The sequence below is a fragment of the Eumetopias jubatus genome, unplaced genomic scaffold (genome assembly GCF_037043125.1).
Source record: "Eumetopias jubatus isolate StellerSeaLion01/CBP00866 unplaced genomic scaffold, mEumJub1_p1.0 scaffold_14, whole genome shotgun sequence".
Taxonomy (NCBI): Eukaryota; Metazoa; Chordata; class Mammalia; order Carnivora; family Otariidae; genus Eumetopias; species Eumetopias jubatus.
In genome coordinates, this window is record NW_028274820.1 from 97,896,327 (window position 1) to 97,920,561 (window position 24,235).

Consider the following 24,235-nt stretch of genomic DNA (forward strand, 5'->3'; position numbering starts at 1 on the left):
CGAGTTTAGAAATCTCTGCTACAGAGCAACAAAATATCTGAGATAGCTCTTCCTTAGAGCAATCAACTGCATCCCTATGAGACAAAAATTTTTTTTGCATTATTACGTATAAGAAGCGTTTGCACAACTATTCCTCAACTTCTTCCCCTATAGAGTTGCCCAATAACCTAATCAAGAGAAAGTATAGTCACAGAGGATCCACTAGACAAGCCCAGCATTTCACTGAAAAGTCACCCAGTAAGCTCTTTTGATCATTTACGAGTCTTAGACAATTTCTCCATCTTAGATTATGGTTGGTTCTAACAAGAGTAAAGCAAAAATCATACCAGGTGGGAGGAAGGATGCAGGGGCAGCTAAAATCTGTGAGTATTTCCATCAAGAAGGAGAGAACATGCATTGCCAGCAAAGGTACACTGAAAGTGACAGTATAATACACTGCTACTGGACATACAACTTGGTATAACACTGCTGGAAAGCCACCTAGTAATGTGTACTAGAAATTGTTGAGGCTCAGATCTTTGATTCCATAATTCCACTCCCAGATATTTTCATTCAACACACAATCAGAGGTGGACTAAGATATACACATCTCAAAGCAGTAATTACAAAAATTTAAATATATAAAATAACTTATGTAGATTTCCCAGCTTAAAAGAGGTTTTCCAAAAGCCCTCACTAAATCCCCACATCCTTTCTACATAATCCACTTCACACCCAGGATCTCCCCTATGAGGTCTCTTACCATAGTGCGCTCTAATTTCTGATCTGTTCATCCCTTTGCCCTCTTAGGCTATAACCTCCACTAAGGCTCGCACCATAGAATTGCATCAATTTAGCATAATGCCACATGCATAGTAGGCACTCAAATGCTGGCTCACTGAATAAAATGTTACATACATAGCCTCAAAGTATGTACATGAGTATGTTTCCTCTATAGAGAGAATAAGTATTAAACAACATCAAAACAAAAATATGAGAAAAGCCTCAAGTTACCATCCCAACTTTATTGACAGAGGATCAGGATCATATGCAGGTATTTTGAAAAGCACAGACTGCCAGCAAAGGGGACACGCACTTCAGCTACTGCTGGTGCACAGACAGGCACCGAAGTGTGTGTCAGGTGAGCCATTCTTTGCCGCTGTGTGTGTCCTGGACACATTAGCACACTATGCATCTAAGGAAAACGATAAAGCTCAAAAGAAAACCACTGTGTGCAACTACTTAAAGGAAGGTTTGGATAACGATAAACATCCTTAATTGTGATGGAGATTTTTTTAAATTATTTTAAAACAGAATCTGATGTTTCTTAGGCCATGCTTCTCAAACCTTAAAGAGCATGAGACTCATGTAGGGGTCTTCTTAAAATACAGGTTCTTATTCTGTCAGTCTAAAGTGCAGTCTAGACTGCACTTCTTACAAGCTCCCAGGTAAAACCAATGGTGCTGGTCTAGGAACTTCAATCTGAGTAGCAAATTCTTAGAAATTTCTAAATGAAAAGAAAGGTATGCAGAGCTCCATTTTCCTGTTTTGTTGTTGTTTTTACGAATCCTAAACCACCTATCTCCTCTGATGATTTTTCAAACCACTCCTGGTTCAAGATTCTCAATACCCTGCAGATACTACAATTTAAAATAATGGCAACCATAAATAAAAGAGGATCATCACTACAGATCCAATGAAAATTAAAAAGGAATACTATGAACACTATGCCCCAAAATGTGATAATCTAGATAAAACATATCAATTCCTTGAAAAGACACAATCTGCCAAAACGCACATAAGAAATGGATAATCTGAATTGGCCTACATCTATTAAAGAAATTAAGTCCATAATTAACAACCTTCCAAAATAGAAGGGATAATACCCAGATGGGTTCACTGGTGAATTCTGCCAAAACATGTGACAACGACAGGATGCCCGTTCTACACAAGCTCTTTCAGAGGATCAAAGCAGAGGGAATCCTTCCTAACTCATTCTGATGCTAGCATTGCCCCAATTCCAAAACCAGACAAAAACATTTTAAGAGAACTACAGACTGATCTCTCTTACGAACATAGATGCAAAAATCCTTAACAAAATATTAGCAAAATGAATCCAAGTATAAGAAGAATTATACATGACAACAAAGTTAGATTTCAGGTATGCAGGGCTGAGTCAACATTCGAAAAATCAATGTAATCCATTGCATCAACTAAAAAAGAAAAATAATAGGATTATGGGGCTATGTGCAGAAAAAACATGTGAAAAAATCCAACACCCGTTCATCATCAAAACTCTCAGTAAACTAGAAAGAGGTAAAGTTTCTCAACTTGATAAAGATTACCTACAAAGTACTTACAGCAAGCATCATACTTAACGGTAAGAAACTTGAAGCTTTCCCAGTGTGGTATTGGCAAAAGATTAGACAAATACATCAGTGGAAAATAAGGCAGCCCAGAAACAGACTCTCAGATACAGTCAACCAATCTTCTGACATAAGCAATACATTGGATCAAAGATGGCCTCTTCAACAAATGGTACTGGATCAATTGGACATCTGCAGGCAAAAAAGTAATTTAGATGCAGATCTTACTTACATCCTTCACCAAAATCAACTCAAAATGGATGTAAAATGCAAAATAATAAAATTCCTACAAGGCAACATAGGAGTAAACCTAGATGTCCTTAGGTATGGTTAGGCCTTCTTAGACGATATCAAAGGTACAATCCATGGAAGAAATAATTGATAAACTGGTCTTAATTGACATTTAAATTTTCTGCTCTGCAAAAGACAATGCCAAGAGAATAAGACAAGTCACAGACTGGGAGAAAATATCTGCCAAAGACACATCTGATAAAGGGTTGTTTTTCAAATATACAAGAAACACTTAAAACTCAAAAATAAGAAAACAACCCAAATATAAAATGAGCCAATGATCTTAACACCTCACCTAGGATGATATAGAGAAGGCAAATAAGCACAGGAAAAGATGTTCCACATCACAGGTCATCAGACAAATGCAATTTAAAATAACACTATCACGGGACACCTGGGTGGCACAGGCGGTTAAGCGTCTGCCTTCCACTCAGGTCATGATCCCAGGGTCCTGGGATCCAGTCCCGCATTGGGCTCCCTGCTCACCAGGGAGCCTGCTTCTCCCCCTGCTTGTGCTCTTTCACTCTCCCTCTGACAAATAAATAAATCTTTAAAAATAAATAAATAATAAATAAAATAAAATAACACTATCACAGATGTTATAACAAAGCCTATAATGATGGCCAAAATCTTGGATACCAACACCACCAAATGGTGGTAAGGATGTGGAGCAATACAAGTCTCACATTGCTGGTGGGAATGCCAAATAGTACAGCCACTTTGGAAGGCAGCTGGGTGGTTTCATACAAAACTAAACACACTCTGAACATACGATCCAACAATCGTGCTCCGAGGCATTATCCAAAGAAGTTAAAACCTTATGTCCACACAAAAACCTGCACACAGATGTTTACAGCAGCCTTTTTCATAAATGTCACACCGTGGAAGCAACCAAGAAGTTCTTTGGTAGGTAAGAGTATATAGAAACCACAGTAACTCCAGACAACGGATCACTCAGAGCTAAAAAAGGGGTGAGCTACCAGGCCATGAAAAGACACCGAGAAACCTTAAATGCATAATCAGTTAAAGGAGTCCATCTGAAAAAACTACATACTGTATGATTCCAAGTTATGACATTCTGGAAAAGACACAACGATGAAGAAAATAAAAAGCTATGTGGTTGCTAGGAGTGGGAGGATTTAGATAAATACGCAGAGCACAGAGGACTTTCAGGGCAGTAAAATACTCTGTATGACACTATAATGATGGATATATTTTATACATTTGTCCTAATCCACAGAATGTATAACACCAATATAAACTATGAACTTGGGAATGATTATGTAGTATCCGTGTGGCTTTGTCAATTGTAACAAATGTCCCACTGTGGTTGATGGGTGGTGACAATGGGGGAGGCTGCGCATGTACAGGGGGCACACGGGAAACCTATATAACCCTCCTCTCAATTTTGTTGTAAACCTAAAACTACTCTATAAAAGAAGTCTTAAAAAAAAAAAAAAAAAGCTCCCAATAACCATTCTTGACAACAACACCTGCTTTTCCAGGAGTAGATTACGGATACCCATACTGGGCCAGTGGATCTGTAAAGTATGAAACTAAAGAAAATTGCTAGTATGTCTTCCAGTGCCTAGAAGAGCTCCTCATACAGGGACTCAAATGATCACGGCACAGATGACTACAGGATTTAGCATGGAAGAAGAGAAAAAGGGAGGAAGAGTTTGGTTAAGGTTTTTCAGTATCTGAAGGTAGCTAAGTAGAAATAAAGTAAAAGTCTTCCATACCATTATAGTAGGAAAATAAGAGAATGAAAGGTCTATTTCAGCCTATTTTAAATACACATCTTTAACAATCAGTTGTCCAACAATGGTATATGTTTTCTCAAATACAAAGAGCTACCTGAACGCATTCAAGCAAAGAAGCCAGATGGCTCTCTCAGAGGGACACTAAAGAAAACACACCTGCCCTGCAAACACTAGGTTTCCTCAAGTTGCCCCCTACTCCCTAAGCATACGATTCACTACTCACAACATCTTCACTGCATTAGGAATAAAATGCAACAAGTCTTCCTACTTTGAAAATGAAAAATAAAGTTGCCTCAAAACAACAGCCCTTGGGCCAGAAGCCACAACCTTACACATGACCTAAAAGCAAATCAAAAGCTTAAATTCTCTGTAAGTCATAAAAACAAAAGAAACTATTCCACTGCGATAAATGAGTACCTTCAAAGACAATGGTATGATAAAGATATAGGAATACTCTCAGAATGAAATCCATTTGTTTGAGCATCTGTTTGCCACCTACAAAGAATAACTCTTTCTGATGGATTTAACCAAGAAAAAAAGATAATAAAATTCATTCGATGGGACATTAATGCACAAACACACCTCATTTTCCTAGAAAACCTCAAAAGACATCTGGTGTTAATGTATCAAAACCCACAGATTTTTTTGTGTGTGTGATCAAGCCATAACATTTTAGCATTGTGAATATTAAAACTGCCCTCATAACATCACTTGGTATTTTCAATGGTTTCATCTAAAAGAATACCATTATTTCTGATAATGCTACAATGTATCGATTTACAAGATTTTTTTAAAATAATTAAGATTATTTTTACACTCACTTTGGAAGACTTAGCTTCTAGAAGCATGGAGCTATTAAAGTGCTAATATGGAAAGATGAGGTGGGGATGCTACACTCACTACCAGTAAAACACAGGAAATTGATTCTTTAGATGATGTGGAAAAGCTGGCTTATAAAGTTAATGAGATATTACTTAAGGCAAAAGAAACAATTTGCTCATTAACAATGAGGATAAGCCAAGCATTTTTGTCATCAAATATAATGACACTAATTAAAAGAATGACAAAAACTAAGTAGATATGAAAATCAACTAAGGTACAGGAAAAAAACTACAAACACACGAAGTATAGTTATAGCAGCAAGTCTTAGCAAGTTAGAAATCAATATAAGAGAACAAAAAGAATTCCAACAATTACATGGGTTATACATCAAGGAAAGTGTCACTAGTCAAAGGAGTAAATTTCCCATTGAACATTAAAGAGCCTTGACAACTACCTGGGATGGATTTCTAATATAGCAGGAGAGTAAAGTAAAAAGTGAAACTCAAAAATCCACTACTTTGTCTCTTAGATATCTTAGCTAGCCCCAGATAACAAAAATATCACAATCCTTAAGCAGTAGCTTTAGCCGGAGATTTCTTGGCCATCCACAAAGTTCAAAAAAAAAACAAAAAAAAAACCTGCAAGTTTTCCAAGTTTCAAAGCAGGCATAGTGCTTTAATTTAAGTAACAAAAATGCCACGCTGATTTTAGGAAAAATATATAGACCGAAAACCCAGGTTTTAGTCCCAGTTCTATCTCCAATATCCATTTCCAAAGGCTTTTCATTAGGAAAGGAGTATTTTATTCCCTGTGTATGAAGTATATTCCAAAACTTTGAGTCTATCATTTGCTCCTTGCTGATATGAAAAAAATGACAGATTTTTAACATATAGGTATCACAAATTATCACTAAATACAGATCAAGTATTTCTGAAGAAAAATTAACATGTGAATTCAGATGTGCTGCAAGTGTAAACTACACACTGGTGTTTGAAGATTTAATACAAAAAATGTCAACTACTGGGGCTCCGGGGTGGTTTAGTCGGTTAAGTGTCTGCCTTCAGCTCAGGTTGTGATCCCAGGGTCCTGGGATTGAGCCCCCTGTGGCATTGGGCTCCCTGCTCAGCAGGGAGTCCGCTTGCCCTCTCCCTCTGCCCCCTCCCCCCAGCTCATGCTCTCACTCATGCTCTCTCTCAAATGAAAATCTTTTTCTAAAAAAGTCAACTATTGCACTAATAATTGCTTATTCTGATTACATACTGAAATAACATTTTAGATATTAAGTTAAATACATAAAATTAAGTTCATTTGTTTTATCTTTTTAACAAGGCTACTGGGAAAGTTTAAGTTACATATGAAATTACATTTCTATTGTATTGAATGGCCTTCTGCAGGCTGAACTCTTCACAGTAAGGTTTGTAAATTATTTTTCTACAGCATCTACTGAAGTATAGTACATAACAGATTCTCAGAAAGCATTAAAGGAACTTTATATAGAAACAACAGCAAGTAAGTAAGACCAAAATTGACTTTTTGATTCATATAACAGCTATATTCTGTTGGAGTGACATTAAAAACCTCTTATTTAGTAATCATGACAATTCTGAAATTTGGACCAAGACAACCAAAAAAAATTTTCAGCTGAAAAAGTAAACTGACACACCTAATTTGTACGGGGCTGCATATGTTCTCCCAGAATTCCTGCTGAAGTCCTATACCTGTACCTCAGAATGTCACTGTATTTGGAGATAGAGCCTTTAAAAGGATAATTAAAATAAATCATACAGGTGGACCTAATCCAATAGGACCGGTATCTTTATAAGAATAGGATATTAGAACACAAGTGACACACAGACCAAACGGCAATCCATGAGGACAAAGAGAGAAGACAGGCATCCAACTGCAAGCCAAGGACAGGGGCTTCAAAAGACACCAAAGCTGCCAACACCTTGATCTTGGACTTCTAGCTTGAGAATTAAGAGAAAATAAATTTCTATCACTTAAGCCACCCAGTCGATGGTACTTTGTGGCAGCCCTAGTACACTAATACATTGTTCCAAACACTTAAAACTTTTCCAACTTGAGTGGAGTTTTGGCTTTTATTCTTAAGTTACAAATTCAATTCCTCCCTCACACTAGCCACATTTCAAGTGCTCAACAGCCATATACAGCTAATGGCCACGCTATTGTACAGTACAGACCTAGAGAGAACACCAGACCAAGAATTTCCAAAAAGAATGCTTACAGTAGTTGGGAGATATAACCAAAAAATGTGTTCTTATATATATTGAAGCATGTTTCATCTTTAATTTTAAAACAAAATGCAAAAGCCGAGGATTCAAATCCACCCCTGGGTTATTCTTACTATGATTTGCTGAGTAGATTAGGGAAGGGAGTTCATAGTTTAGAGCTATGTTTGGTACATCTGAATGTCATCACCAAGGTTTTTCAAGATGTGTCCGTTGCTGCAAAATACAGAGAACTACTGACGTAGGTGGCCAGGATACATTTATCAAGTACAAAAGAGTCAGAATTCTAGGTATGATTTCCCAGAAATTCCCAAATTAGCCACCGGTAAATTGGAGAACGCTAATACTCAGCTGTAGATTTTATCATGCCTCTTGTCAACTTAATCAGGCATTTTCAATAGAAATTAAATTCCAGAAATATAAAACATGGCATGAATACGATACTGAACAGGATATTCCTAGATTCATTACCATAAACGAGGGATCAAAAAAGTATGTCCACTATTAATAACTTCATGCATCTATAAAGAAAGTTTAAGAAGCATGGAAGAAAAATACAGAATTCAGGAAAAATAGTTCTGCTACACTTGCCTAACAGTACCGAACACACTTACTAAAATAAGTAGCTATCTCCTTTAAGAATTAGACAAATGAAGGTAGAGGGGCACCTGGGTGGCTCAGTCAATTAAGTGGCTGACTCGATTTCAGCCCAGGTAATGATCTTGGGGTCATGGGATGAAATCCCGAGTCGGGCTCCGAGCTGGGCATAAAGTCTGCTTCAGATTCTCTTCAATTCCTCTGCTCCTTCCCAGCCCCACTCTCTCACCCTAAGGGGGGGGGGGGGGGAAGGGAACATAGAGTCCAAAATGTAATCTTCAGTATAATAAAGTTCAACTACTGCGAAGTATTTTACATTTGCATAGAACTTTAATTTTTAAACTGGCTTTTTATACGTTATCTTAAATTTGCCCAAGGACTTCATGTTTGGATATATTCTTAGTTTACAGAAAGAAACTAAGGCTCTAAGAAATTAAGTGACATGCCCAATGTCACCTAATTTGTAAATGACTAAAAGTCAAACGTTAGTCCTCTAGTTCCAAAACTTTGTATAGGCTTCACCCTGTTAAAGCATTAAAACTATGCCTAGAGTGGTGTTATGTAAATGTTAGTTATAATAAAAATTTTTAATACAATTAGTGACTTGATCAAGTGTGTACTAACAATACTTAAAATGGTAATTAAATTCAGAATAAATCTCAACCAGGGAGGAGCAAGATGGCGGAGGAGTAGGAGACCTGGATTTCGTCTGGTCTCAGGAATTCAGGTGAATAGGGATCAAACCATTCTGAACACCTATGAACTCAACAGGAGACCGAAGAGAAGAATAGTAACAACTCTCTGAACAGAGAAACATCCACTTACTGGAAGGTAGGACGTGTGGAGAAGTGAATCCGAGGCGATATTCGGGAGGATACACAGCAGGGAGGGGGCCTCCGCCACTTCTGGCAAGTGATAGAGCCGCGGAGCACAAAATCAGAACTTTTAGAAGCTGGCTCCGCTGAGGGACGTCGCTCCAGTGGCTAAGCAGGGGGTGGAACCCTTGGGGTCACAGAAAGACCGGGGGTGCCTGAGTGCGGCAGAGCTCCCAGGGATCGGAGCGGGGAAGCCGGCCGCAGAGACGGAGCCGGGGCACGGGCTCTCAGTTCGGGGTTGCCATAAACTGTGATCCGCGTCCCAGTCGGGCCACTGCTCCTCCAGCAGGGACCCAACAAGCGGCAGATCCGGGGAGACTCCCCTTCCTCCCCCGGGAGGAGCGGCGCGGGAGCGCACCGCAGGGATCTGCTGGGTTTGGAGACTCCACACGGGGTCGGGTGCCAGAGATAGAAACGCTCGGTCACAGGCCGGGTGAGCACGGAGTGCGGCCGGAGACCGGGGACACGGGAGTGACTGCTTTTCTCTGGGGGCGCACTGAGGAGCGGGACCCCGAGTTCTCAACTCCTCTGAGGGGAGACTGGGAAGCCACCATTTTCACCCTGGTCCTCCAAAGCTGTACGGAGAGCTTGCAGGGAAAAAAAGCTCCTGAGAGCAAACCTGAGCAGATTGCTTAGCCCCGACGGGAAAGGGCGGGGCAATTCCGCCTCCGCAAAGACATTTGGGAACCACGGCAACAGGCCCCTCCCCCAGAAGATCAACACGAACAGCCAGCAAGCCAAGACCAAGTTTACTGATCAAGGAGAACGGGAGAACTCCAGCACTAGGGGAATACTGCACATAGATTTCATGGCTTTTTTTACCATGATTCATTAGTTTTTCAAAGTTAATTTTTTTAAACTTTTTTTTTAATTTTTCTTTTCCCCTTTTTCAACCAACATCTTATCAATCCCTTTTTTTAAAAAACATTTTTTATTTTTCATTTTTAGAGTCATTTTATCCCTTCATAGCAGTTACCTTTATTTTTGGCATATATATATAAATTGTTCTCTCTTTAAAATTTTGAGACAGTTTCTTCTAACAGATAAAAATATACCCTAAATCACTAGTGTATGGCTTTGTTCTAATCTCCTGCCTGATCACATTCTCTCCCATTTTTTTTAATGTTCTTTTTTCTTTTTTCAAACAACTTCTTACCGTATTCCTTTTATAAAATCTTTTATAATTTTCATCTTTACAATCATCTTCCATCCCTTCATTGCATCAACCCTTATTTTGTACATATATGTCTTTCTTCCTTTAAAATTTTAGGAGGCACTTTCTTCTAACAAACCAAAATACACCCAAAATCTAGTGTGTGGCACTGATCTATGTACTAGCCTGATCATATTTGATCATATTCGGTTTTATTCGTATTGTTCTGTTTTTGTTTGTTTTTATCTTTATTTTTCTCTTTCTACTTTCTTTCTTTCACTTTCTTTTCCCCTGGTTTCAGGTCTTTTCTGATTTGTATAGAGTATGTTTGCTGAGGAGTTTGTTAACCTGTTAGCATTTTGTTCGCTCATTCATCTATTCTCCTCTGGACAATATGACAAGACGAAAAAAAATCACCTCAGCAAAAAGAACAAGAGATAGTACCGTCGGCCAGGGACCTACTCAATACAGACATTGTATTGTACAATGTCGGACCTAGAGTTCAGAATCATGACTTTAAAGGTACTAGCTGGGCTTGAAAAAACCGTGGAAGTTATTAGAGAAACCCTTCCTGGAGAAATAAAAGAACTAAATCTAACAAAGTCAAAATCAAAAAGGCCACTAAGGAGGTACAATCAAAAATGGGGGCACTAACTGCTAGGATAAATGAGGCAGAAGAGAAAATCAGCGATATAGAAGACCAAATGATGGAAAATAAAGAGGCTGAGAAAAAGAGAGAGAAACAACTACAGGATCACGAGGGCAGAATTCGAGAGATAAGCGATACGATAAGATGAAACAACATTAGAATAATTGGGATCCCAGAAGAAGAAGAAAGAGAGAGAGAGGGGCAGAAGGCATATTGGAGCAAATAATAGCAGAGAACTTCCCTAATGTGAGGAAGGAAACAGGCATCAAAATCCAGGAGGCACAGAGAACCCCTCTCAAAATCAATAAAAATAGGTCAACACCCCGACATCTAATAGTAAAACTTACGAGTCTCAGAGACAAAGAGAAAATCCTGAAAGCAGCTCGGGAGAAGATATGTAACCTACAATGGTAGAAATATTAGATTGGCAACAGACCTATCCACAGAGACCTGGCAGGCCAGAAAGGACTGGCATGACATCTTCAGGGCACTAAACGAGAAAAATATGCAGCCAAGAATACTATATCCAGCTAGGCTCTCATTGAAAATTGAAGGGGAGATAAAAAGCTTCCAGGACAAACAAAAACTAAAGGAATTTGCAAACACAAAACCAGCCCTCCAAGAAATATTGAAAGGGGTCCTCTAAGCAGAGAGCCTAAAAGCAGCATAGATCAGAAAGGAACACAGACAATATACAGTCACAGTCACTTTACAGGCAATACAAAGGCACTAAATTCATACCTTTCAATAGTTACCCTGAATGTAAATGGGCTAAATGCCCCAATCAAAAGACACAGGATATCAGATTGGATTAAAAAACAAGAACCATCGATATGCTGTCTGCAAGAGACTCATTTTAGACCCAAAGACACCCCCAGATTGAAAGTGAGGGGATGGAAAACCATTTACCATATAAATGGACACCAAAAGAAAGCTGGGGTGGCAATCCTTGTATCGGACAAATTAGATTTTAAAACAAAGACTGTAATAAGAGATGAGGAAGGACACTATATCCTACTTAAAGGGTCTATCCAACAAGAAGACCTAACAATTGTAAATATCTATGCCCCTAACATGGGAGCAGCCCAATTTTATAAGGCAATTAATAACAAAAGCGAAGAAACACATTGACAACAATAATAATGGGGGACTTTAACACCCCCCTCACTGAAATGGACAGATCATCTAAGCAAAAGATCAACAAGGAAATAGACTTTAAATGACACACTGGACTAAATGGACTTCACAGACATATTCAGAACATTCCATCCCAAAGCAACAGAATACACATTCTTCTCTAGTGCCCGTGGAACATTCTCCAGAACTGATCACATCCTAGGTAACAAATCAGGTCTCAACTGGTACCAAAAGACTGGGATTATTCCCGGCATATTTTCAGACCACAATGCTTTGAAACTAGAACTCAATCACAAGAGCAAAGTCGGAGAGAACTCAAATACATGGAGGCTAAAGAGCATCCTACTAAAGAATGAATGGGTCAACCAGGAAATTAAAGAATTTAAAAAAATTCATGGAAACCAATGAAAATAAAAACACAAATGTTCAAAATCTTTGGGATACAGCAAAGGCAGTCCTGAAAGTCTATAGCAATACAAGCCTTTCTCAAGAAACAAGAAAGGTCTCAAATACACAACCTAACCCTACACCTAAAGGAGCTGGAGAAAGAACAGCAAATAAAGCCTAAACCCAGCAGGAGAAGAGAAATCATAAAGATCAGAGCAGAAATCAATGAACTAGAAACCAAAAGAACAGTAGAACAGATCAACAAAACTAGGAGCTGGTTCTTTGAAAGAATTCACAAGATTGATAAACCCCTGGCCAGACTGATCAAAAAGAAAAGAGAAATGACCCAAATCAACAAAATCATGAATGAAAGAGGAGAGATCACAACCAACAACAAAGAAATACAAACAATAATAAGAACATATTATGAGCAACTCTATGCCAGCAAATTAGATAACCTGGAAGAAATGGGTGCATTCCTAGAGATGTATCAACTACCAAAATTGAACCAGGAAGAAATAGAACACCTGAACAGACCTATAACCACTAAGGAAATTGAAACAGTCATCAAAAATCTCCCAAGAAACAAAAGCCCAGGGCCAGATGGCTTCCCAGGGGAATTCTATCAGACATTTCAAGAAGAATTAATACCTATTCTCCTGAAACTGTTCCAAAAAATAGAAATGGAAGGGAAACTTCCAAACTCATTTTATGAGGCCACCATTACCTTGATCCCCAAACCAAAGACCCCACCAAAAAGAATTACAGACCAATATCCTTGACGAACATGGATGCAAAAATTCTCCCCAAAATACTAGCCAATAGGATCCAACAGTACATTAAAAGGATTATTCACCATGTACAAGTGGGATTTATCCCTGGGCTACAAGGTTGGTTCAACATCCGCAAATCAATCAACGTGCTACAACACCTTAACAAAAGAAAGAACAAGAATCATATGATCCTCTCAATAGATGCAGAAAAAGCATTTGACAAAGTACAGCATCCTTTCTTGATCAAAACTCTTCAGAGTATAGGGATAGAGGGTACATACCTCAACATCATAAAAGCCATCTATAAAAAACCCACAGCGAATATCATTCTCAATGGGGAAAAGCAGAGAGCTTTTCCCCTAAGGTCAGGAACGAGGCAGGGATGTCCACTATCACCACTGCTATTCAACATAGTATTAGAAGTCCTAGCCACAGCAATCAGACAGCAAAGAGAAATCAAAGGCATCCAAATCTGCAAAGAGGAAGTCAAACTCTCACTCTTTGCAGATGATATGATACTGTATGTGGAAAACCCAAAAGACTCCACCCCAAAACTGCCAGAACTCATACAGGAATTCAGTCAAGTAGCAGGATATAAAAATCAATGCACAGAAATCAGTGGCATTCCTATACACCAACAACAAGACAGAAGAGAGACAAATCAAGGAGTTGATCCCATTCACAATTGCACCCAAAACCGTAAGATACCTAGGAATCAATGTAACCAAAGAGGCAAAGGATCTGTACTCAGAAAACTATAAAATGCTCATGAAAGAAATTGAAGAAGACACAAAGAAATGGAAAAACGTTCCATGCTCATGGACTGGAAGAACAAACATTGTGAAGATGTCAATGCTACCTAGAGCAATCTACACATTCAATGCAATCCCCATCAAAATACCATCCACTTTTTTCAAAGAAATGGAATAATCCTAAAATTTGTATGGAACCAGAAGAGACCCTGAATAGCCAGAGGAATATTGAAAAAGAAAAGCAAAGCTGGCGGCATCACAATTCCGGACTTCCAGCTCTATTACAAAGCTGTCATCATCAAGACAGTATGGTACTGGCACAAAAACAGACACATAGATCAATGGAACAGAATCGAGAGCCCAGAAATGGACCCTCAACTCTATGGTCAACTCATCTTCGACAAAGCAGGAAAGAATGTCCAATGGAAAAAAGACAATCTCTTCAACAAATGGTGTTGGGAAAATTGGACAGCCACATGCAGAACAATGAAACTGGACCATTTCCTTACACCACACACAAAAATAGACTCCAAATGCTTGAAAGACCTAAACGTGAGACAGGAGTCCATCCAAATCCTAAAGGAGAACACAGGCAGCAACCTCTTCGACCTCAGTCGCAGCAACTTCTTCCTAGAAACATCGCCAAAGGCAAGGGAAACCAGGGCAAAAATGAACTATTGGGATTTCATCAAGATAAAAAGCTTTTGCACAGCCAAAGAAATAGTCCACAAAACCAAAAGACAACTGACAGAATGGGAGAAAATATTTGCAAATGACATATCAGATAAAGGGCTAGTATCCAAAATCTATAAAGAACTTATCAAACTCAACACCCAAAGAACAAATAATCCAATCAAGAAATGGGCAGAAGACATGAACAGACATTTTTCCAAAGACATCCAAATGGCCAACAGACACATGAAAATGTGCTCAACATCGCTCGGCATCAGGGAAATCCAAATCAAAACCTCAATGAGATACCACCTCACACCCGTCAGAATGGCTAAAATTAACAAGTCAGGAAACAACAGATGTTGGCGGGGATGCAGAGAAAGGGGAACCCTCCTACACTGTTGGTGGGAATGCAAGCTGGTGCAGCCACTCTGGAAAACAGTATGGAGGTTCCTCAAACAGTTGAAAATAGAGCTACCATACGATCCAGCATTTGCACTACTGGGTATTTACCCCAAAGATACAAAGGTAGGGATCCGAAGGGTTACGTGCACCCCAATGTTTATAGGAGCAATGTCCACAATAGCCAAACTGTGGAAAGAGCCAAGATGTCCATCGACAGATGAATGGATAAAGAAGAAGTGGTATATATACACAATGGAATATTATGCAGCCATCAAAAGGAATGAGATCTTGCCATTTGCAACGACATGGATGGAACTGAGGGTGTTATGCTGAGTGAAATAAGTCAATCAGAGAAAGACATGTATCATATGACCTCACTGATACGAGGAATTCTTAATCTCAGGAAACAAACTGAGTGTTGCTGGAGTGGTGGGGGGTGGGAGGGATGGGGTGGCTGGGTGATAGGCATTGGGGAGGGTATGTGCTATGGTGAGCACTGTGAATTGTGCAAGACTGTTGAATCACAGATCTGTACTTCTGAAACAAATAATGCAACGTATGTTAAGAAAAAAGAAAAAGAAGATAGCAGGAGGGGAAGAATGAAGGGGAGTAAGTCAGAGGGGGAGACGAACCACGAGAGACGATGGACTCTAAAAAACAAACTGAGGTTTCTAGAGGGGAGGTTGGTGGGGGGATGGGTTAGCCTGGTGATGGGTATTAAAGAGGGCACGTTCTGCGTGGAGCACTGGGTGTGAGGCACAAACAATGAATCTTGGAACACTACATCAAGAACTAATGATGTAATGTATGGTGACTAACATAACAATAAAAAAATTAAAAAAATAAAAATAAATCTCAACCATGGTAATCAGTTTAGAAGAAATAACTCCGAAGAGGATTATGGTCACAGGAATTTTTTTAAAATTTAAATGTATATAATCTTTTTGCAAAGAAATACCAAGTGATAGATAAAAGGCTTTCTATCATAAATTTATGATAATCAAATTAGGTGGGGAAAATAAAATGGAACTTTTAAAACTAGAGTTTTTTATATATTAAGTGAATAAGGTCTCATATCTACCTGTTATATTACTTATTCCATCAGATCCATTTAAGAGTGATATAAAAGTGATTTAGAAGGTCAATATTCCATGTTAAAAGAGGATTTAAAAAGTGAGGAACTGAGCTAGATTTAAAGGGACTGCAGAATAAACAGGTGGTCCCAGACGGAACAAGCAACTGGAAAAGTTATTTTTGGAACAATGGGAAAATTTAAATATGGACAGGTACTATGGAATTTTAGGAAGAAAGATTTACGAACATTGTTGAATGAAACAACGTACAGTATGTTCTCATTTAGGCTTAAAAATACTTCACTATAATTATACAGAACAAATATCTGGAGGGATATAAATATGAACACGCACACTACATACACATACATGGCAATAACAGCAGGAATCTCTGAGAGGTGGGAATATGGCACTTATTTCATTTTTGTTGTTGAGCTTCTAAATTTTTATAATGCATATGTACTATGTTATAAAAATATAAAAATTTTAAAATATCAGTATTTTTATTAAGTCAGAAATAAAAACCTCTGTCTTCTGTGCCTTACACTTGTGAAATAAGCACATGTGAAATAATGATTCTGAAGACGGTTTGACTCTGCACTTTTATTTTAGCTTTCAGGTGTTTAAAATCAACTTTACTTTCAAATATATGGAGCTCTGAATATAAGCTTCATGCTAAAAAAATGATATGATCACAGACACTGAAGAACAATGCAGAAAAAGTCCCTATTTATATTTTGAAAAGTCACCTATATTTAGAGTTTAAAATAGCAATTGTATGCCCATAGCAGTTAAATATTGTTCATCATGAATTAAAACAAAAATCTTTAGATAAAAAGTTAAGAAGGAAATGAGAAAAATTCTTGCTATTTATCAGTGTTAAAATGCTAGTCTTAAATCTTCCCAACAACTGTCCTTAGAAAGTCTCATTCTCTGTATATCACTGATGAGAAAAATCTTAAGAACTGAATCCAGAATAAAGAAACTCCTGCTTGGCAATCATTTTCCAATACTATACACATATATCAAATCATTAAGCTGTACATCTGAAACTAATACAATGTTATGTCAATTATACCTCAATTTATAGAACAAAAACAAACTACAAATTGATTTTTTTTAAAGATTTTATTTTTCAAATAATTTCTACATCCAATGTGGGGTTTGAACCCACAACCCGGAGATCGAGGGTCACATGCTCCATCAGCCAGGCGCCCCTACAAATTTATTTGTAATAAAGTAAAGATGGAGCACCTGGTTGGCTCAGTCAGTAGAGCACCAACTCTCAGGGTCGTGAGTTTGAGCCCCACGTTAGGTGTGGAGATAACTTAAAAACAAAAATAAATAAAAGACCTCCCCTCCCCCCATAGCAAAATGGCAAGAGTCATAAATGTTTCACAGAAGATCTGCAAAAGGCCAATAAACACTCAAAAGATAAGCATTCTGCCATAAAGGAAATGTAAATTAAAATCACAGAGATACCTCTAGATATTCACCAAATGGCTAAAATTTAAAACTAATTCTAAGGATTAGAAAAGAACATTCTAGGGGATAAATTTAGCATGAGATAAGGCATGAGCATTAAAGCTGGAACAAATGTTCACATAAGTAAACACGTGTTCATGTGGCTTGGGCAGACAGGGAAAGATAAAATGTGTCCTGGAAAAGTAGTTAGGAATCAGAACTCGGAGCATCTTCAAGTCCAAGAGGACAACTTTAACCCATATATGATTAGCAAACCCATGACACGGATGACAGCTTTGTATAGAATGTTCCAAGGGGGGAGAAGATACAGAAGATTTCAACAGCATTTCCTATCTCCTACCCTGCATTAAATTTCTCTATCCTCCACAATCTGATGTTACCCTCACTCCTCAACCAAAATCCCCACCTGCACTCTCCAACCTACTCAGTTTCTTTCTCTTTACTCACCACCAGGTGAGCTCACACCTGGTCAGAGGGAGCAGAGAGCTTTCACTCAGGGCACATCACAGGCATTACTCTTCTGCCCCCCCAGGCTGCTCTCAACTTAAGTCCAGTGCTTTTGCAGAGGCACAGCTGAGGTCTACCCATTCCGTGATTTCCTGCCTACTCCAACCTGCCCTCATCTCCTTCCCCTGAGTCCCTCCCTTCCTTATGTGGGCTCCTATAATACACAATTCAACATCTAACTAAAATCCGTATATTGTTCTCAACTCTCCAACCAGACTATAAACTCCCGCACAGAAGGAATCACACCTTTCACTTTTGTACCTCTGCTGCACCTACTACCAAAGAATATACACTAGCTAGTTGTCAGTTCCTCTTGATAACAGAAATGCAAACATACCCTTTCATCCAACAATTCTATTTCTAGTTTTTCCTACTGATATATACATATACACACAGTAACATGATCAAAAATAGCATTATAGATAGTAACAACAAAAACTGGAAGTAACCTAAATGTCTATTAAGAAAAACTGGTTCATTTGAGTCTATACTGCCTATTAAAAAACAAAATTAGGGGTGTTGTATGAAAGCAGAGAAGGTGGGTACTCCCCTTGACAAGGATGGACGAGGCCCTTGGGCCTGACAACAAGCACACATACAGTTAAGTCACTGCCACCTACTTTGCGGCATCTAACCATCATTTTGTTTGTTGAATCACTATATTGTACACCTGAAACTATGTTAGCTACACTGGAATTAAAGTTAAAACAAACAAACAAACAAACAAAAAACAACTTGGGATACCTATACCTATGGACCCTAACATAGTAAGTGAAAAAAAGTTGCAGGAAATGGGTAAATAGGTCCTATCTTATTTATATAAACATAATCTACAAAAACAATTTTAGAATGATCATCTCTGGTAAGTCGGATGGACTTAACTTTAGAAACACTTCTACTTTGTTTGAAAAAAATAGAACATATAGAATGTAGTAAAAAAAAAAAGAAGAAAAAATTCACTCACTGTCCCAAAAAAGTAAATTACAAAACAACTTATAATAGGAATCCATGTTCTTTAAAATAAGGCTAATATGCTGAGGTATATGTACCAAAATCAATATTTAGAACATATGCCAACTGTTAATAATGGTTATTTCTAGAAGAGGGATTACAGGAAACTCATAATCTACATTAGTTTTTCTTTAAAAAAGCGCTTTAGTTACCCGCCCCCACCAAAAAAAAAGATTAAAAAATCTGAGCTAGGATCCCAGAGGTAAGCATTTTGGTCCACCTGGCAATTAGTTAAAACCAGCTTAACTGTTGGACAGCCCACTGTATTAAATCTGAGTAAGCATTCCCGGTAAATCACATCTACAAATCAGTCGCAGAAGTCACTGATTTAAAAGCTACTTCTCTTCTAGGTAAGTATTAAATATCTGTTTCATGAAGGGAATACTGCCAATGTAAAGTTAAACTTAAATATTTGCTGAATCACTGCAAAAGGTAGGCAATGCACTGGTCTCTCCTAATACACTGCTCTGTTTTTAAGTATCTCTTACGGATCTATAGTCAATTGCAAACTTGCCTCAGGCCTTTGTTTCAAGGCCAGTGCCTGAGAGGAGGCAGAAATCCCTACATATTTTCACTCTTAGTGGAGGAAGAAACTATGAGAACCACTAAATCCCAGAGAATCCCAAGGGAGCACTGGATTCTGTCCCGGTGGATCTGTGCTTCATAAAGGATATTATAGTTCTTACAGGTACTCTATACGCCCTGCTCCAGAGAGGAGCTTACAAATGTCCAACTTAACGCATTCGGGCCTTCTCCACTAAACCTTTGATAAAAACAGAACAAGCAGAACTGCCTATATTTCCTACAGTCTACTGCTCCAAGTATTTTTCCATCTCAGCACTGACCCGGAGATGCAACTGCCATTTTGTTTTCCCCTTGGACTTACTGCTGAGTACCTTATCACTACTGACGCTACGTGCTTTATTTGTATTATAACCAATTTATACTCACAACAATCCTGTTAAGTATTCATACTTTACCAGTGAAAAACCTGAAATACAAGGTCTGATAATTCGTGCTAAAAAGAAAACCACAGGCTCAAAAATGGAGTCACTTATGCTAGGCCAAGCTAACTGCAGTCTCAACCTCACCCAGAAATGTAGTCTTCAGTCAGGAATTGTCTGGTCAGCACCAATGAGGTCATCTGTTACATGGGCCTTTCTCCAACTCCCAAAGGAAGGTGACCTCATCCCAAACAATCCTTTTTTCTGATTTCCTTGTCCCACCTTTATAAAAACAAAACAAAACAAAAAAAACAAAAAAAAAAACACCTCTCCCTTTCTGTAGCCCTTAGGCGCTCCCCTCTACTTGCTAGCTGGGATGCTGCCAGATTTCATGAATCAAATAAAGCCAATTACATCTTTAAAACTCACTCAGCTTAATATTTGTTAACAAACATCTGACTGAAGATTTCTAGTGTTTTCTAGGTTGAAAAGAATATACCCCAGAGATAGTGCAGTGTAGTAAAGCTTGGACTGAGGAATCAATCTCTGGGTTTAAACCCTAGTTTTGCCACTAGGCAAATCTTCAATCAGACGTTGCCACAAAATGAACAAAGAACATTTCGGAAAGTTGCAGACCTTATCTTAAATTTCTAGAATATGCAGGGCTGTATGACTTTCATCTTATGGGGAACAGGGAAGTTCCTTTCTTATCTTTTGTGTTCAGACTGCTCCTTTTTGGTGTGTTTTGTTTTTTGTTTGTTTAACAAAGCAGATGTACAATATGTGCTCAGAGCACAAAGAGAGCCCATGCTTTGAGGTTCTGCAGAGTCGGTCTGACCTTAGTAAATGTTAAAATATAGCAGCTTCCCAGGGAGCCCAGGAGCAGGGCCCACAAATATTGAAAGCTGAAAATTTCCTTTATCGCAGTAAAGCACTTAGGTTTTCACAACAATACTGAACATCAACAGGCCACATGGATCAAACGTTTACTCACGGAAATGCTGTTTGTTTGGCTACCATTAGGTTACTACACACTTTATTTCACAAAATCTTTGCCATTGCTTTTCTCAACTTTTGAAAAGCTATTTTTACAGTAACAAACACTCAACCTCTTAACCAAGTCAAACAGATTTGGGTTCAGATTCTCGTTCTGTTACTGCTTTCCTTCACTTCCAAATAAGATATAAAGGTATATGTGAAAAACTCAGCATAGTGAATGACTGGAGACTAAGAAGTCAAGGTCCCCCACTTCTATTCTTTGTTTTACCACCAATACTCCCAAAATGTGGAACTGGACAAGTCCAAATCAAATTCAATACTCTAACTAGACCCATTTATTCATGTGTCTACAGAAAACTTTAAACATTAAATTCTGCATTCCATTTAAATTTATGAACTGATAAAACAAGTTCTACACAACCAAGAAAAACTGGTAAAGAAATATATTTGATATTAAGAAATTATCACGTAAGTCGATTACTGCACAGGAGAATGAATGCTAGCTTCACAGTAACTCATACCTCTCATCTATAACCCTGTGGATGGCGATCATCTGAAACTTTAAAAGAACAAAAATCCTCAAGTCAGTGTTAGAGCTTTAAAACGTCTGGTACTGGATAAGCTCAGGGGGGCTTTCAGTGGATTAAAAATGCAAGAGAGGCAGTAACGACTGATCTTAAAACCCCTTTGGCGGCTAAGGATCCGTGACGTGAGAGCCTAGCTGAAGCTGCTCTCGAGGCCTAGGGGCTAACGTTGCACGTGGCGCTCCCTCTTCTCCGGCTGGAACGCGTCCGGTAAACCAGTCCTCACAACTCTGTGCCCAGCACTGAGATCTCTCCCTGTTTTTTCAGGGGAGGAAACAGGCAGATGGGAGGCTGGGTAGTATGCCTAAAGGCTCAGAACTCGGGAGTCAGACGCCACCGGAAACCTTTCTGGGTCTAGGGTTAGGCCCTTTTAGCCTTTCAGGGCTCCGAGGAGGGGCAGGTCAGTGACACCGCAACAGGGAAGAAAGTACAGTACCGGTGGGAAGCAGGGGTTCCAACGGGGTAAAGGCATGCTCCATAGCGGACTACAGGCCTCTGCATCAAAGAAACAGAAACCCCACGTTAGAATGCCTCCTAGCTAATCAAACAGTGCACAAATTCTCCAGAACGCCGGCCGCTTCCATCCCGCGCTCCCGCGGCGGCTTCCAGGCGGAGCTGCAGGGAGCCGCGGCGCTGGGGGCCCGGCCGCCGGGCTCCGCGGGGAGGAGCCAAGAGGGAGTCCGGCCCGCGGAGCGGGGAGCCGCCCCCTCCTCCCTCTCCCCGCGCACCGCCACCATCCGGGGACTGGAGAGCCGGAGGCGGCCGCCCCCTCCCACGCGCCGCCCGCCCATCCCGCGGCCCGCGCGCCCACCCCGCGGGCGGCGCGCTGAGCGGCGGCGGCACTTACACAATGGCGGGTGGAGCCAGCGGCGAGCGGAGCGCGGGCTGCGGGAGCGAAGGCGATCGACCGCTCGGAGCTCAGCTGAGGAGCCTCGGCAGCGCGCGCGGCAGGCGCTCGCAGGCTGAAGGAACGGGCGCGCGAGGCGGCCCCGCCCCCTTCCGGAGCGGAGGGCCGGTGCGGGCCGCGCGCCCCCGCTGAGCCGCGCGTCCCCGCCGAGCCGCGCGCCCCCGGCGTCGCCCACGCCTGGCCCTCCGCCCTCCTTCTTCCCGCAGCCGCCTTCTAGGCTAGTTCTGGCCTTCAGCTGGCTGTGCCGTTTCTGCCCAGCGCTTTTCGCTTCAGGGAGGGGGCCGCTCTTTGCTCAAAACCAAGCAGCAGCTGCTCCGTCCCCCTGCCTCAGCCTGGCTGCACAGCCGGGCAAACTTCGCAGTTGTCCAGAGCCCGTCCTCCCGGCCCTCGTTCTCCAGATTCCCGTGCTTCCTGCCTGCATCCTGCGCACGCCTGCTTTTGTCGTTCCTCCCTTCCTGGTGAACATAATCAGAGAAAGTTGTCGAAATTAAGAGACACCTCACCAAAGTGGAGCCCTCAGGCTGTACCGTTGCCTGCCAATTATTTTTTTTTAAGATTTTATTTATTTATCTGAGAGAATGAGAGCGAGAGAGCACATGACGGGGGAGAGGGTCAGAGGGAGAAGCAGACTCCCCGCTGAGCAGGGAGCCCGATGCGGGTCTCGATCCCGGGACTCCAGGACCATGACCTGAGCCGAAGGCAGTCCCTCAACCAACTGAGCCACCCAGGCGCCCATCGTTGCCTGCCAATTATAAGAATTGCCAATTACAGGAAGAATTGTCAAGTATAGACCTCAGCAGAAGAATCTTCAACAGGGAAGAAGTAACAATCACAGGCCCCAACCGGAAAAAGATGTTTGTCGCATCTCTTAGCAACCCCAGCAAACTCTGCCAATGAGAAACCCTCATCACCCTGAACGCTTGTTTCTCTCCAGTGAACTTTCGGTTCCAAGCGACCCTCCCAACTTCCTCCTTTTTCCTGAAATAACGGTCCTCTCCTTTGTTGGGCTTACCTGTGGCTCTGCCATAGCTTGCAGGTCCTGAATTGCAGTTCTTTGCTATTCCGGAATAAACGCATTTTGCTGACACAGTAACTTACTGTTTTATCTTTCAGGTCAATGAAGTTTTGTGTTTTTTTAAGATTTATTTATTTGACAGAGAGAGCATGGCCTGTGAGCAGGGGCAGGGGCAGAGGGAGAGAGAGAATCCTCAAGCAGAATCCCCACTGAGCTTGAGCCGGACTGGGGCCTTACCCCAGGACCCTAAGACCATGATCGGAGCTGAAATCAAGAATTGGACCCTTAACCTGCTGAGCCACCCAGGAGCCGGAAGGTCAATAAATTTTTAGTTAGAAGAGATTTTAAGCCACCTACTTGCAGCTCCATTTGCTCCTTAACACTCCTAGGATGGAGAGCTCACTCTTTTGCCATCCAGGCTTTTCCAATCCTAATCACCAGAAAAATTCTTACTTTAGGCAAAAATCCCCTCCCTGTACCTGTCACTGTTCCTCCCCAGCTCCCAGGACCACCACATATTAGAGGGATCCCTGGTCCTCATAATCATCTTAAGTGTATTGAAGAGAGTAGAAAGCAAAATGGAGTCACGCATATCAAACAGTGACCTATGTTAAGCAGTGATTTACGCAACCAAAGATGTTATAGCTAAGACCAGATATCACTGAAAATAGAACAAGCTGAGGGTACCCAGAACTGATAATCTGCCAAACCAGAGGAGGTCTGCAAAGGCCTAGGTCTGATTAAACTCCTTTAAAAAGCAAGGATCTTTGGAAGAAACTGTCAGACTTGCTGGATAATGATCCTTTCACAGCTGACCACATCAAAAAGGCAATTGCCACC

At 40.4% G+C, this 24,235-nt stretch overlaps 1 protein-coding gene and 1 non-coding gene across 7 annotated transcripts in view; one reads left to right on the forward strand and one right to left on the reverse strand.

Moving 5' to 3' along the window:
* TPK1 (thiamin pyrophosphokinase 1) overlaps positions 1–22,440 on the reverse strand; it is a 336,496-nt gene extending 314,056 nt beyond the window's left edge. For all 6 annotated transcript variants that reach the window (XM_028106283.1, XM_028106279.1, XM_088018241.1 and 3 more), the window contains exons 1-2: positions 22,321–22,440; positions 21,910–21,968 (exon numbers count right to left, since the gene is read on the reverse strand). In XM_028106283.1, coding sequence (XP_027962084.1) covers positions 21,910–21,952 — 43 coding nt within the window. In that variant the 5' untranslated portion in view covers positions 21,953–21,968; positions 22,321–22,440. The remainder of the gene's footprint in view (positions 1–21,909; positions 21,969–22,320) is intronic.
* LOC114211807 (U6atac minor spliceosomal RNA) lies at positions 18,452–18,581 on the forward strand. The gene has a single exon (XR_003609841.1). It is a non-coding gene; the product is annotated as a U6atac minor spliceosomal RNA (small nuclear RNA).
* Positions 22,441–24,235: the final 1,795 nt, after the last annotated feature.